General features: G+C 43.5%; 1 protein-coding gene across 1 annotated transcript in view; it reads right to left on the bottom strand.

The window, feature by feature from the left end:
- The window catches only part of SHCBP1L (SHC binding and spindle associated 1 like), a 67,133-nt gene that overhangs the window by 31,649 nt on the left and 21,430 nt on the right, over window positions 1-14,054 (bottom strand). The window contains exons 4-6 of the mRNA XM_073356620.1: window positions 11,342-11,428; window positions 10,466-10,684; window positions 7,128-7,233 (exon numbers count right to left, since the gene is read on the bottom strand). Of these exons, the coding sequence (XP_073212721.1) occupies window positions 7,128-7,233; window positions 10,466-10,684; window positions 11,342-11,428 (412 nt within the window). The remainder of the gene's footprint in view (window positions 1-7,127; window positions 7,234-10,465; window positions 10,685-11,341; window positions 11,429-14,054) is intronic.

Consider the following 14,054-nt stretch of genomic DNA (forward strand, 5'->3'; position numbering starts at 1 on the left):
TGAAAACGCATACGTGAGTTGTGCCTCCCATTTGATGAGGAAGGCGTCCCCTAATGACCATAGTCCCAGTCCTGCTCTTGAGCAGAACATCGCACATTTGCAATTTGTAGGGGATGTGAACAGATAGATAGTGGGAGTGCCCCACCATTTGAAGATTGAACTCAGGACCTCTCTGTTCATCTCCCATTTGTGATCCTGAGAGAAGTACCTGCTGAGCATGTCTGTTGTTGCATTCCAACAGCCTGGAAAGTAACATGCTGAGATGTTTATGTTGTGTTGTATGCACCGATTCCAAAGTCTCATGGCTTCTGTGCATGGAGAATGTGAGTGAGCTCCTCCTTGCTTGTTGATGTAGAACATGTCTGCAGGCATTGCGGACTGCTCATAGCTCTTGCAAATTGATGTACAGTTAAGTCTCTCCCGGAGACCATTTGCCCTGTATTGTGTGTTGACACATGTGAGCACCCCAGCATATCAGTGTGGCATCTGTGGTGATCGGGTTCCTGTTGGAAAGGGATACCCATACAGACATTTTGTGGATTTGTTTCCCATTGTAATGAGTTCAGGACATTTTGTGGAACTTTGAGCCGTTCGTGTAGGTTGTTTTTGCTTGGTATGTATACCATGCATAACTAACCTTGTAGGCATCGCATATGTAGTCTTGCATGTCATAGCGTGAACGTCATGGCCTCCATGTGTCCTAGTAATTGTAGGACAGCGCGAGCCCGAACTTGTGGACTGACTTGTACCTCTGAGATGAGGCTCCTGAATCTGGTAAGGGGTAATAACACCTTGGCTTTTATGGCACTGAGCTGTGCCCTAATAAAGTCTAGTTGTTGTACCAGGTTTATGGTTGATTTCCATTCGTTTAGTTGTAGAACGAGCTCCCAGAATAGTGTGATAGTCGACTGGACTGCGTCCATTGCCTTGTAGAGTTGGGCCTTTGATAAAGCAATCATCCAGGCATGGGAAAATCATTATTCCCTGTTTGCGTAGACATTCCACTACCACCGCTAGAGTTTTGGAGAAGACTCTTGGTGTCATGGATAGGCCGAATGGTAGTACTCTGTATTGCAAGCGTTGTCATCCTGCCGTGAATTGCAGAAATTTCCTGTGAGCAGGATGAATGGTGATATGGAAATAAGCATCTTGGAGATCAAGGGTTGAAAACCAGTCCTCCTGTTGCAGCACTGGAAGTATCATACCCAATGTGACCATCTTGAACTTTTGGGATCTGACAAACTGTTGTTGCCTGTTGTTTAAGGAGTCTCTAGGTCTCTGATATGGTTGGTATCTCCTTCTCTTTGCAGTGGGGTGTAAATTCCCAAAGTGCGGCCCATGGCCCAAGAGTCCTTCACTGAATGAAGGACCTTGTCCGTCTTCTGAGAGAAGAGTTATTCCTGGTCAAAAGGTAAGTCCTCTACTTTTGTCTGGAGTTCTTTTGCTATTCCTGAAACCATGAGGCTCAGTGCTGTGGCCGTTGTTCAGGCTGCCATGTCTGCTGTGTCCAATGCCACCTGAAGGGCTGTTCTGGATATGAGCTGGCCCTCAGTGACAACGGCCTGGAATTGTCTGATTTTCCTCTGGGAGCTCAGATATGAACTGGGCAAGTTTCCCATAATTGTTGTAGTCATATTTGGCCAATAGTGCTGAATAATTGGCCATTTGAAACTGAAGGGTGCAGAAGGAATATACTTTGTGTCCGAACAAGTCAAGTCATTTGTTTTTTGTCATGGGGTGTAAGCTTGAATTGTGGCTGTTTGTTATGGTGATTTACTGCCTTGACAACTAGGGAGTTGGGAAGCGGGTGCGCAAATAGAAAGTTTGTCCCCTTGAATGGTACGTAATATTTTCTATCCGCTCTTTTGTAGGTGGGCGGAATAGAAGCAGGTGTCTGCCAGACTGTCTCCACAGGATCCAAGATGGGCTCGTTGATGGGAAGGGCAATTTTGGAAGTAGATGCGGGTTGCAGTATTTGTACTAGCTTGTGCTGGTTTGTCTTTACCTCCTCTAGCGGGATGTCTTGGCTTTGTGCGACTCTCTTGAACAGCTCTTGAAACTGTTTAAAGTCATCTGCTGAGGCTGGCAGTGGGGGCATAATCGCCTCATATGGGGAAGAAGATGAATTTTATACATATGATGTGTCATGGTCTGTGCCCGTTTCTGTGTCCTCTTTCCCCTCATTTGTCTCCAAGGGTTGTGGTATGGGAGACGCTGGGTTAGAGCACAGTTAGCGTCTCTGCACTGTGGACAGTCCAAAATGCTTACCCCTTTTTGAGCTCCATGGTTCCGAATGAGCCCATTGCATTGGGAAAGCCATAGGAGGGTCATTTGGTGTCTTGGACCCATGGCTCCACGTTGGTCGGTGGCGCTTAGGTGAGGAGTGACGTGGAGATTGGGGGGTACTGTCCCGGCATCTCCTCATCACCATCACTGGGGAACCATGCCATGTCTTGTGGGCTGTGATCTCCTCTGGAGCCTGCGTGGGAGTCCTTGGCACGGAGTATCAGTAAATGTGATGCCGATGAGATTTCTAAGTTTCTCTGGTGCAGCGGAGACTATGTCGGTGCTGATTTCTGAGAAGTCGTTGGTGCCGTGGGTGCTTTCCCTTTCGTTGATGGAGTCACTGCTGACCGGTGTTTGGCCGCTGCCGATTTTGTGGTGTCTACCAGTGCTGACTGAGTTGTCAGTGCTGGGGGTGGAGGCATGGTGCCTGAGACACTCAGTGCTGAATCCCGTACCAGTGAGCTTGGTGCCGTGGAGGAGGCATGTTTTCGTTGGTGCCTCAACTCTGTTTCTTTTGCTCTAACCTCGGGGGTGCAGGAAGTGCCTGGAGCGTCATAGGTGCTCACCTGAGAATAAGATGGCATCGGTGGGTAGCGACCTTGCAGGAGACCACCTCTGTTTTCGCGGACCTTTCTGAGTTTGTTTTTGGTTTTTGTTTTTTTTAGAGGGTATATCTCCTTTTCCATCTTGAGGAGGGCCCGGAGAGGATGTTTGCTTGTCCTCCTCAGGCTGAAGGGACTTCTCCATCAAGATCATTTTAAGCCAGACATCCCTGTCCCATCAAGCTCTGGCTTTTGGGTTGCTGCGGTGGGGGCATTTCTGGGAAATATGCCCCTCACCCAGGCAGCGTACTCATAAAGAGTGTCCGTCTGAAACAAGCATGGCATCGCAGCAGGAGTCACATAGTTTGAAGCCTGGAAACCCCAGCATTTTAACTAGGGGTGGTTGACTATCAGTGGTTTGAGCGTTGGCCTGCTAAACCCAGGGTTGTGAGTTCAATCCCTGAGGGGGCCATTTAGGGATCTGGGGCAAAAATTGGGGATTGGTCCTGCTTTGAGCAGGGAGTTGTACAAGATGATCTCCTGAGGTCCCTTCCAACTCTGATATTCTATGACTAACAAGAAAAAAACTTTTTTTTTAACACTAACTCTATCTCTCTCTCTAACAACTTATCTAAATATTTATCTAAAAGCTATTTCTTAATGGTTTTAGGGAGAACTGCTAACACTGCCCCTTTTCTCCGTCTTCAGCTGAGAACGGTTGAGAAGGAACTAGAGGGCTTGGGTCATGCGCGCGCTACACACGGCACCAACGGTACTGCAACGTGCGACCTGCGCGGACACTGCTACCATAAATCTCTGATCGACGGGGCTGGGACGCACCACCACCTAAAGTGGAGTACCCACAAGCACACTGCTCAAAGAAGAAAAGGGTATTCTGTCGTACATCTGAAGGTCTTTCCACCAATTTAATGAAGTGAGGATTTCTTGCAGGACCATGACCACGAACTTCATGCAGTGTCTACTGGGTGTCCAATATGGCTACAGCTAATTGGAAATTTTCCAACCACATGTTTTTCCTTCCAAAAATGCCAATTCATCAAAAGCAAATATTTTGCAGAAACATGTAAAAATAAACATATGTTCTAAGACAATACAGGCACAGTTTTGATGGAAACTTGCCTGGTTTTCTGCCAACTCACCTACCCGCTTTAGAGTCAGGATCCACAACTTCACAGCAACCCTGTTATATGGACTGCCTAAGGGCCACAGGTCCCCCAGGGCTTCCAGACTCCCCCTTAGCATGGGGAGCCAACTGACCCAGGATCCTGGAAGCTCAAGCTCTTTCCAGCTGAGGCTCTCAGGTCTAGGCTCCCAAGTCAACAGCAGGGAACTTGGAAACCCTGAGAACTTCCCTCCATGCCTTTTTCCCCAAATATTTGAGGTACTTATATGCCTTCCCCCATTATAGCAGTATATCAGCACCTCACCATTTTTAATGCATTTACCCTCACAACACCCTGTGATGTAGGGAAGGACTGTCATCCCCATTTTACGGATGGGCAGCTGAAGCACAGAGAGACTAAGTGGGGAAGACCATAAGGAGCAGGACACAGAAAATGATATATCCAGAGGGCACTAGATAAAGAGCTGCAAGACACCCCATCCTGGCCACAGCCAGGTGGCAATTCCTGCAAAGCAGGCAAAAAGGAACAAAAAATCTTACATCTGGAACAGCTGATCAGGCAGCAACACACCTCTGAGGTCTCACTGCGACAATAAGCAAATGTATCTCCACGCAAATCTGAATCTTAGAGGCAGTTTACCGCTTCTCTGAGAATAGTCTCCATTGACCACAGACAAGTGGGTAAGAGAGGTAGTGCAGTTAATCCCTGAAAAAAAGGGCCCCATCCCATCGCTTCTTCATCCAATCCCCCATCTCGGGCAATCTCATCAAATGTGAACTGATGCTAAATGAAACCTCACTTAGACATCCCAGCAACAGAAAAGTAGCCCTCAAAAGATTCTTAGGCTATATGCAATAGGCTATTCATTATCCAAAAGCTTACAGGAGGGTCAGAGCATTCCTGGACCTAAAATGACTCAAAAGGATGAAGAGAATGAGCTTCTGCATGCAAACCCTTGCTGTGATGGTAACATCCCTGTCCCAAAGGGGCTTCCTCACCTCAGTTGACCTAGCAGCTACATGCACCTATATGTCCTCATATGTCTGTGCCACCGCTGCCTACTCAGCTTTGTTTATGACACAGGCCATCCCTGTACAAAACTCCACCATTCAGCCTCTCTTCTGCCCTCAGGGTCTTTAACAAGGTACTGGTAATGGTCATAGCCAGACTTCAATCTCAGGGCATTCACCCGTATCCTTTCCTGGACAACATTTTAATCAGAGCTCCAACCAGAGCAGCAAACCAACCTGCCACATTTTGGATACTGCAGTTGCTTCAAGCACATAGTTTTGTGATAAACACCAAAAAACACTTCCACAAGGATAGCTGTGGGAGTGGACATAGACATTACTGAGGCAAAAATCTACCCATCACTGGACAGATTCCAAAAAATTCAGAACCTTACATCTATACTAAAGAACACAAGGCCATCCATACCTCAGTGTCTCCAACTACTGGCCTTTTGGTTTTGTGTATATAAGTCACCCCATGGGCAAGATACCATTTTATGTGTCTCCAGGTGTTTCTCCTCCAAGTTTGGACCCATTCCCTGGAACATATACAGGATCAGGTACTGGTCCCAAGCCAGGTATTGGATTCCCTCAGATAGTGGGCAATCCCAAAGAATGTTTGCAAGGGTCTTTTCATATGCCTTCTAGACCCACAGGTGCTCAACATATGTCCACTCAGGGGGACGGGAGCATACCTGGGATACACAACAGCACAAGGCACCTGGAACTCCATAGAAGGGAATCAAAGCATCAGACGCCTGGAGGCTCAGAGCTGTCAAGCTCACGCTACGAAGGTTCCAGAGAGAAAGGGGTCTGAGCAGGTCTGTCGTCTTTTACTTACTGAAGGCGAGGCTAGAGAAGCTTTGCCTACCTCCAGAAACCCATGAAGATCCTGAGAAGTATTCTTTTCCCCTGAATGAACAAGAAGTATTTTTTTTAAATAACTTCCACTGTAATTCTTTCCTAATTCTCCAGGGGCACAGGAAGCTTACTCAGATATGCAACTTCTTTTACTGCTGTTATCCCGAACTTCAAAGAGTTTTAGACCACTGAATGGTATCTTGCTCAGTTCAGTCCTAGAGTGGTGTCCACACCTGGAGGTGAGGCCAAGTATATCTGTTAGCTACCGCGAAACAAAAGGAGGCAGTGTGGAAAGGCCAAGACAGACAGATCCAAGGGATAAATATCTCATTAAGGCAGAATTTCTGGATGAACAAAAACCAGGGGAGAAAGTGGGAATGAGTGGGACAAAGAACCATCTGAGAGGAACAGAATTAAATGAAGCCAGGCTGCAAGAACTTGGGGTGGTAAGACTGGATAAAGCACCAAGAGTCACTTTCACAGGTAGAAGGCTTCTAGCTAATTCAAACACACATGAAGTTCCCTTCTGTGGAGATAGAGCGTCTAGCTTCATGACCTTTTTCTATGGCTGTGGTGTCCACTGGTCCCTAGAGCAATAAGTAATAATGGACACCTCATCTCCAAAACACCCAGAACAATCTCTAACGGATGAGCCTATGACAGCCTATCACTAACTGGTGTGAGATACCCTTTTCTAGGACTATTGCTGGCCATGGCAAAGTGGAACTACTGCCCTCCAAGCCAGAAAAGAGACATCCCCATGAACACCCTGCTGCACATCTAAGTCTGTCAGTTCCTCTAATGAGCTCTATGGTTATATGTCTGCTGGAGGGAGAAGGAGAAAGAAAATGTGGAAGTGTGGGGGAAGGAATGCCAGCAAGCCACAGTAGCCAAGGTTTTCCCCAAGTGATCTGCAGAGGAATGACAACAGGTTGTTTCTACAAAGAGAGGCAAAATAAACACCGCTTGTTGTGCAGTTACTAGTCTTACGTTGTTTTGACAACAAAGTTTCTCACCAGCGAGCTACCTTTTTGAATGGGTGTCCATTTCAAACTAATGGACTGCCTATTAGAACTTTATATTCTTTCTCATCCCACAGACTGAGAGGATTCTATGCGACCACTTCAGTTAGATCAGAAAGTAAAAATTCAGAGGTCACTTCTGAATAACTATCTCCTTCAAGACAGTTATGTACTAATAGCCCCTAGATCATTTGGCCTTGGTTTTGTTTAGCACATTTAGTCCTTCTGACTCACATAAAACATAATCGAAGTCTTCCTCACCATTTCTGCTGTCATTGTTTTAGCTACAATATGAGTTACAGCTTTCCCATCATCTCTGTTTCCTCTCCTACGCCTCAGTATCCTTGGGGTCAGAGGTCCATAAGCTCTGTAATTTAGACCAAATCTATGTACTACAATTAGTTTTAGACAAAGCATTTCTGACAGTATATAAAATAGTTTGACTTTAAGAAGTTTTAAGCTGAATTGATTAGATTTTAACAGATACATGCATTTAAATAGCATCTTCATCTATGACAAACATACCAGATAACTCCAGCATCACAAAACTTTCACAGTGTTAAATGCAAGATATGTAAAAGCAGCACAAATTTGTTTAGACAAGTCACTTACTACTTAGCTGCCATCTCCAGAATCCTATAAATTAATATATTTCATGCATTTGGTTTTACGGTCCTGGGCTTTGACCCATCTTTGAAAACAAATATGGAATTCTATTTAAACACTGTTCCCAGTATAATCCATTCACAAAGATTGTCTGATCAGTACAGGTAGGCCAAAAAATATTTTAAAGCCATTTTCAAAAAGCATCTTCTAGCCCAGATCAACAGTTTGACTCCATCTTTTGTTAAAACATAATTCCTTTATTATACCAATCCCCAATGAAATGTTCAAATAGAGTGTCCAAACAAAAACCTACCAAAATAACCCAGACACATTTCTTAAAATGTAGGCACATCTTAAAGTGTGATTATGGTTAGAAAAGGGACTCTTCCAATTACCTATGCTTTATATTTTTTCCTCCCTCAATATAATAAACCACTTCTGTTTTACAAAGCAAAGAGAAATTAAATCTACAAGAGATGCAGGGCAGGGAGGAGGATTAGAAGGCATTGGAGGTGAGGGGGAGGCAGGACAGAAACAGAAGAGGACAGGGATAGGCTTGGTGGGGGAAGGGAAGAAAAGCAGGAGCAAAAGTATCTGGAGCCACTAGACCATGCTCCCCAGCAGAACCTGGAACTAAACCCATTATTCCCAAGTCTCAACATTACTTTGCTATCTAGTAAATCACTGTGAAACCCACTGAAAGTATGTGTCTCCAATCCCCATCTCATGGCAGTCCCATCAGAAGATAAACAACCTTCTATTGCTATCAGCTACGTTAGCTCAAGTGGTAGAGAGCTGTGTCGTGAACCAAAAGATCCCAAATATGCTGTTGGCCTATATGGGGGTTAAATCTGTTCCTACATAATGGATTTATATTTTTTATTTTATTTAAGTTTAAAAAAAAGACTTACTACATAAGACATTAAACTAACAGTAATGTTGCAAAGTCAAGAACTCAGAAGTTAGAAAATGTTAAGTTTTCCTGTGCAGCCTTAATTCAGCCTCCTTGTGCATGTTATGAGAGAGTTTAATTATGTGTTCATGTATATTTTTTCCCTACAGAACTCCTGCCTCATTAAGGTCACAGGACAAACTATGCTGTAGGAATGAATCAAGGTTGTATACTGAATGAGACTATTGTAGGACTGCTGCCTCATTTTGTTCCAGAAGTTGGAAGATGTTTAGTGAATGAGGCAGAGAACTACAGGAAGAAAAAGATGATCTTATCACTAGGGCAGCTGAATAACATTATGGAAATTGAATTCTATCCCTGACTCTGCCACAGAGTTCCTATGTGATGCTAGGTATGTCACTTAAAGAAAACTTTTCACAGGTAGTCACTAATTGTGCATTCCTCATTTTCTAGGTACCTGGCTTGAGACACATGTGGGTTCATTTGCGTTAAGTGCTGAGCACACATAACTGCAACTGAAGTCTATATGTTGAAAGTACAGTGCCCATTAAGTGCTATAAAATGCTAAGTACTCTAAAAACCAAGCTTCAGGCTTCTCAGATTCAGCACCCAAAATTAACTGGTTTCAGAGTAGCAGCCGTGTTAGTCTGTATTCACGAAAGCTTATGCTTAAATAAATTTGTAAGTCTCTAAGGTGCCACAAATACTCCTTTTCTTTTTTCAAAATTAACTGACACTTCTAACAATTTTGAACTTAACCTTTGTACCTCAGTGCTCTATCTGGAAACTGGGGATATCATCATCTCGCCTCTCAGGGGGTATTGAAGATTAATTCATTAATGTTCATAAAGAACTAAGATCTCAATGAGAAAAACAGAAAACAACATGAGCAAATTAATAATTCTGTTCAAATCCTACACTGAGTACAGTGTGCAGTAAATAATTATGAGGATAGAAAGAAACAGTGAACCATCTATCCTGTGCAATGAATGAGGCAGGGATCCCCTGGGGGGAAAAAAGTAATAACATAATTAAAGACTGTCATAGAGCATATGCACACCAGGGCCTGAATTAAGGTTGCCTCTGGGCAAACCTAACTGGCATTTACCAATTTTTGAATGCTTGACTTTCAACCTTCTTTTAACGTAGGGTTTTTTAATATAATATGGATTTATAGTACACATTTTTATACAGTGAAATACTGCAGTTCAGACAGCGTCTGGATAAGGACTGAAGTATGCTGATAAACTAAAGAAAAATCGAAGGACAGATTTTTCTAAATTTAGTGATTTAATAGTTCCACTGGAGAGTAAGTAGCAATCAGTTGGTTACCTTAATGTAATAATCCCACTAGGGAGGATATCACAGTCTCAACTACTGGCAGGAAGCTTTTAAATTCATAGTTTATAATTAATTACAGTGCTAATTAACTTCTATTAACATTTAGAAAGGACAAGCAAGAAATTACGATGTTTAGAATGGATTTTGTTGTAGGGCCTCAAGTATGAACTAGTAAGTATAGAACAGTGGTTCTCAAACTATGGGGCGCATCTGGGAATGAATCAAGGGCGGCGTGAGCTGTGTGCCTTTTTTTTTTTTTTTTTTTTTTAATTTAAGAGTTCCAGCTGTCAGCCCTGGATGGTTGGGGCTTGGGCAGAAGGGCCACGCACAACCAGGAGGTGAGGGGATAAAGAGGACAGCCAAAGGCCCGCTATCCTAGGGCTCTCCCCCCACACCCCAATCCCTCACCAGGATGTAGCCTGGGCTTTCCTCCCCCGACCCCCACCAATCCTTCACCTGGAGGTGGCGGCAGGGCTCCCACTGTCAGCCCCGGGACACCAGCAGCGCAGAAGTAAGGGTGGCAATGGGGAGCTAAGTCTGCTGTGAAAAGTGACATTGACAAATACCATTTTTCACATTGCCACCCTTATTTCTGCACTGCTGCTGGCACAATGCTGCCTTCAGAGCTGGGCGCCTGGCCAGAGGCATATGTACTTGTGTGTCGGGGCCGTAAATGACTACAGACACACAGAAAGGGACTTAATCAAATAAGTTTGAGAACCACTGCTATAGAGGTTACCTGAGGCGAAGGTCCTCCCATATTTTCAGCAATCCACATAGCATTACTAATTCATAGTATTTTTTCCAACATTCAACAGCTTCTTCTGCTGTAGGTTCTTCTTTAATATTACTTTGGTACTGAATCAATTCCAAATGCATGTTTTTATACTTCTCCAGATTTTTTCTAAAACGTTGACCAATTGGAGCAGGAATAGTTCCATTCTCAATATCACACCCACTGTGAAAATAAAAAAAAATTATACTTCTGTCATAGGGCGTACAAGCCCCATACTGGCAAGGAGGGTGTTAATGAAGGACTCTGGACCCAACTGGCCCTGCGTCACTACACCTGTAGCAGATCTCAGGTATGGAGAGGGGAGTTAAAAGAAGTCCCAGCTCTGTGCAGGGCTGACCAGGAAGGAAAGCAGAGCTCTGCTTCTTCATTGCCGAGGAAAGCCTGGTTTCAGCCAAGAGTCAGATGCAGCTTGCTGTCTGGATGAACCTCCCAAAGGATGAGATGACCAGGCCAAGGAAGACTGACCTAAAGGCCTGGCCGCATGAAGACAGGCTCTAAACAGAAGGGCAGGATCCTGCTGAAGATTCCTTGGATGACTGTGTTTGAGTTCATAGCATTCCTTTATTTATTTATTTATTTGTTTATTACTTTAATCCCCTAGAAGGGGTAGGACTCAAGTGTTCCTTACCTGGAAGGCTAAAGCACCAATGCAGCAGACCCTGTGAGAGGTGGCAACTGACCTTTGGAGACCCCATGACAAGGTGAATAGTGCTCCAATGGACCATGAGGAGAGCCCTCACAGCTTCTTTTAACAAAAACAAAAAACAAAAAAAACCACACACACAAAAACCTCACTCTTTTTTGGTGTAATATACTTACAGTTTAATTCTCTCTTCTATCAGTGCTGCATAGGTCTCACAACTTTCATCTTCATCCCAATCCCTCCAAAGGAAGTCATAGAAAAACCTAAAAGATATATTGACTTTACAGGGGGTCCCCAGTATACATCAGAGTTGCATTCCTGAATAGGGCAATGGATACTGAAACTACGGATATCGGGGAATTTAATTTTTCCCCACAAGAAATAATGGGTCACCCCGCTCCAGCCCTGCCCTGCCTCTTCCCGCCCAGTTCTGCCCTCTCCTCTGAGCGTGTCCAGTCCTTGCTCCTCCTCCTCCCTCCCAGCACCTCCTGAGCACCAGGGGACACACCCAAAGAAATGCCCTGCAAAATGTGAAGTGGATATGTGGATCGGGACCAGTGTGAATCTGAACATGTTCCCCCATTGGTGAGCAACGGATACAAGAAACAACTGATAAGGGGGAAACGTATACCGGGGAACCCCTGTATTATACTGCCACCACATTTGCTCTTTCATGAGAAGCAGGGGAAAAAAAGCTTCCATATGTTGTTTTGGCAATCAACCTCGTAACTTTCTATCGTAGTGATCTCAAGTTGTGAAGAACATTTTCACTTCATAAAAAGCTGCAACACCACAAATCTTATTTCCCCACAAGAAAAATCTTCTTAATTTCTGCATTTTGATTTCTCTCTTCACCTCACCCAGCAGCCTTAGGTAAAATCTCAACAGCTCTTCTGTAAGTTCATCCATATGGCTGTTTATGGCTGTCGCTGTCCAAAAGATAAAATTTAGTTACCTACCCTTCATTTTTTCCTTCTCTGTAATGGGCACCTACTGCTCCATAATCTGTTATAACTAGGTTATTCTTCCTCATCTTCCAAGCCTGAAGACTAAAAAAATAAACTCCACTAGCTTCACAATGCAGTGCTGGCAATTAGAGCTGATAAGAGAAGTGGTTGCCTCTCTCTAACTCCCCAATCAACTACTCATGCTAAGACAACAAATTATTAATTTTGATTAGAACACAGGGAAATGGAAGAGACCACTTACAGCAAAGAAAGATCCTAAAATAAGGGGATCACAAGATTTCTCCATCTCTCTCTGCAGGAATATTCCATAAAGAGAAAAAAGGAAGAACTGAGACATTTCCCCTCCAACTGGAAATTAATGCAAATTAAGTGACAACCTGGGAGAGATCTCACAGAGCACCAGATGCCCACTTAAGAGAAGGAAAAGTTACATGTAGGTAAGTAAATTTAACCTTTCTTCATCATGGGCACCTGGTACTCAGTAATCCGTTACAACTGGGAAGTAGCCAGTAAAACATATCTACATAAACAGGAGTGAAACTTGAAACATCAAGAGTGAACCACAAGGAAAAAACAGCTGCTTGAGGATAAGTTTATTTTGTTTGTTTTACTTTTCTTCTGCCTTCCCTCAGCATGTGAAGGGTTTTAATGAAAGAAAGCTAAGAGAGAGCTTGCAGGACCTTTTGTTCAAAAGCTATGTCGAAGACATAACATCTGTTTTAAAACGATAAAGGAATGCACTGAAGTCCACATAGCTATACTACAAAATTACTTAAACAAAGCATAATGCTATTCTGCCCAGAAAATGGACATATGTCTGAACTTTTACAGGAGGAGGAGGATCTTTTAAGAACAAACTGTAGGCCTGACAAACTCCTTAATTTATCCATCTAGGAATACTGGCTATGATGCTTTTGTTGCAACCTTTCTTAGGTCATCCATCTAATATTAACATTGCATCTGATTTTCTTCAAGAATTAGCTTTATGTAAACAGAATTTGAATATCTCAACATCTAAAAGCAAGTAACTGACTTTTAGTGGTGGAATACAAGGAAAGCAAATAGATTAGTTCAAGTGGAAACGAACATTTCAGGGGACGCAATTCTGGTGCAGGTCTGAGAATCATTTCATCTGCAAAAAAACTGCATAGAAAGATTCCAGATGGATAAAGCCCCCCAAACTTTAGACTAGATGACCCTTGCAGTCCCGTCTAACCCTATGGTTCCATCTATCAACTAACTCTCCTGGCCAATGTAATTGCGAACAGGTAAAATGCTTTAATAAGTATGGAGAAAACTCCCCCATGTGTTTAGGAAAAATTAGATCATCTGAAGCTATTCTACTAGTCTCCTAACAGCATCTCTGCAGAGAGACAGCTTTAAGGAATTGGGAAATGTGAGGGTGTTGCAAAAAATGATAGCCTACTTGTAGCATATTCCTTCCAATTCTAACATTGAGACCTTGAATCTGCAGGAAGATTGTGTCATAGTCTTAGCAAGTGCCTATCTAGAAGGAACGCCAATATATGTCCTTTCAAGAGCACCATGAGAATCAAGTTCTCAAAATCCTCTGAAGTTGTCAGATTTGTGGACAATTTCTAGATTTGACTAGCATGTTCCATGAGCTCTCCCAAATATTCATGCTCTAGAAGGCAAAAACTTCAAGTTCCAGGCCAAACACTTCACGTGCTGAAGTCTGAGAGGATCCTGAAATATAAGTTTCCACTTGACCAGGAAGTTTGAAATGCTTTTTTGGTCACATACACTAAGGTATCTTACTGAAGGCCTGAACTGACCTTTTCAGAAGACCGAGCAACCCCCAATATAGAGGGCTATCCATCTTAACTGTTGTAAAGACTGCTGCTTCTGCATCTATAGCTTTTGCTGCTGCCCCAGTCTATGATCTGCTCCTTGAAGAGAC

The sequence above is a fragment of the Lepidochelys kempii genome, chromosome 8 (assembly GCF_965140265.1).
Source record: "Lepidochelys kempii isolate rLepKem1 chromosome 8, rLepKem1.hap2, whole genome shotgun sequence".
NCBI classification, from domain to species: Eukaryota; Metazoa; Chordata; order Testudines; family Cheloniidae; genus Lepidochelys; species Lepidochelys kempii.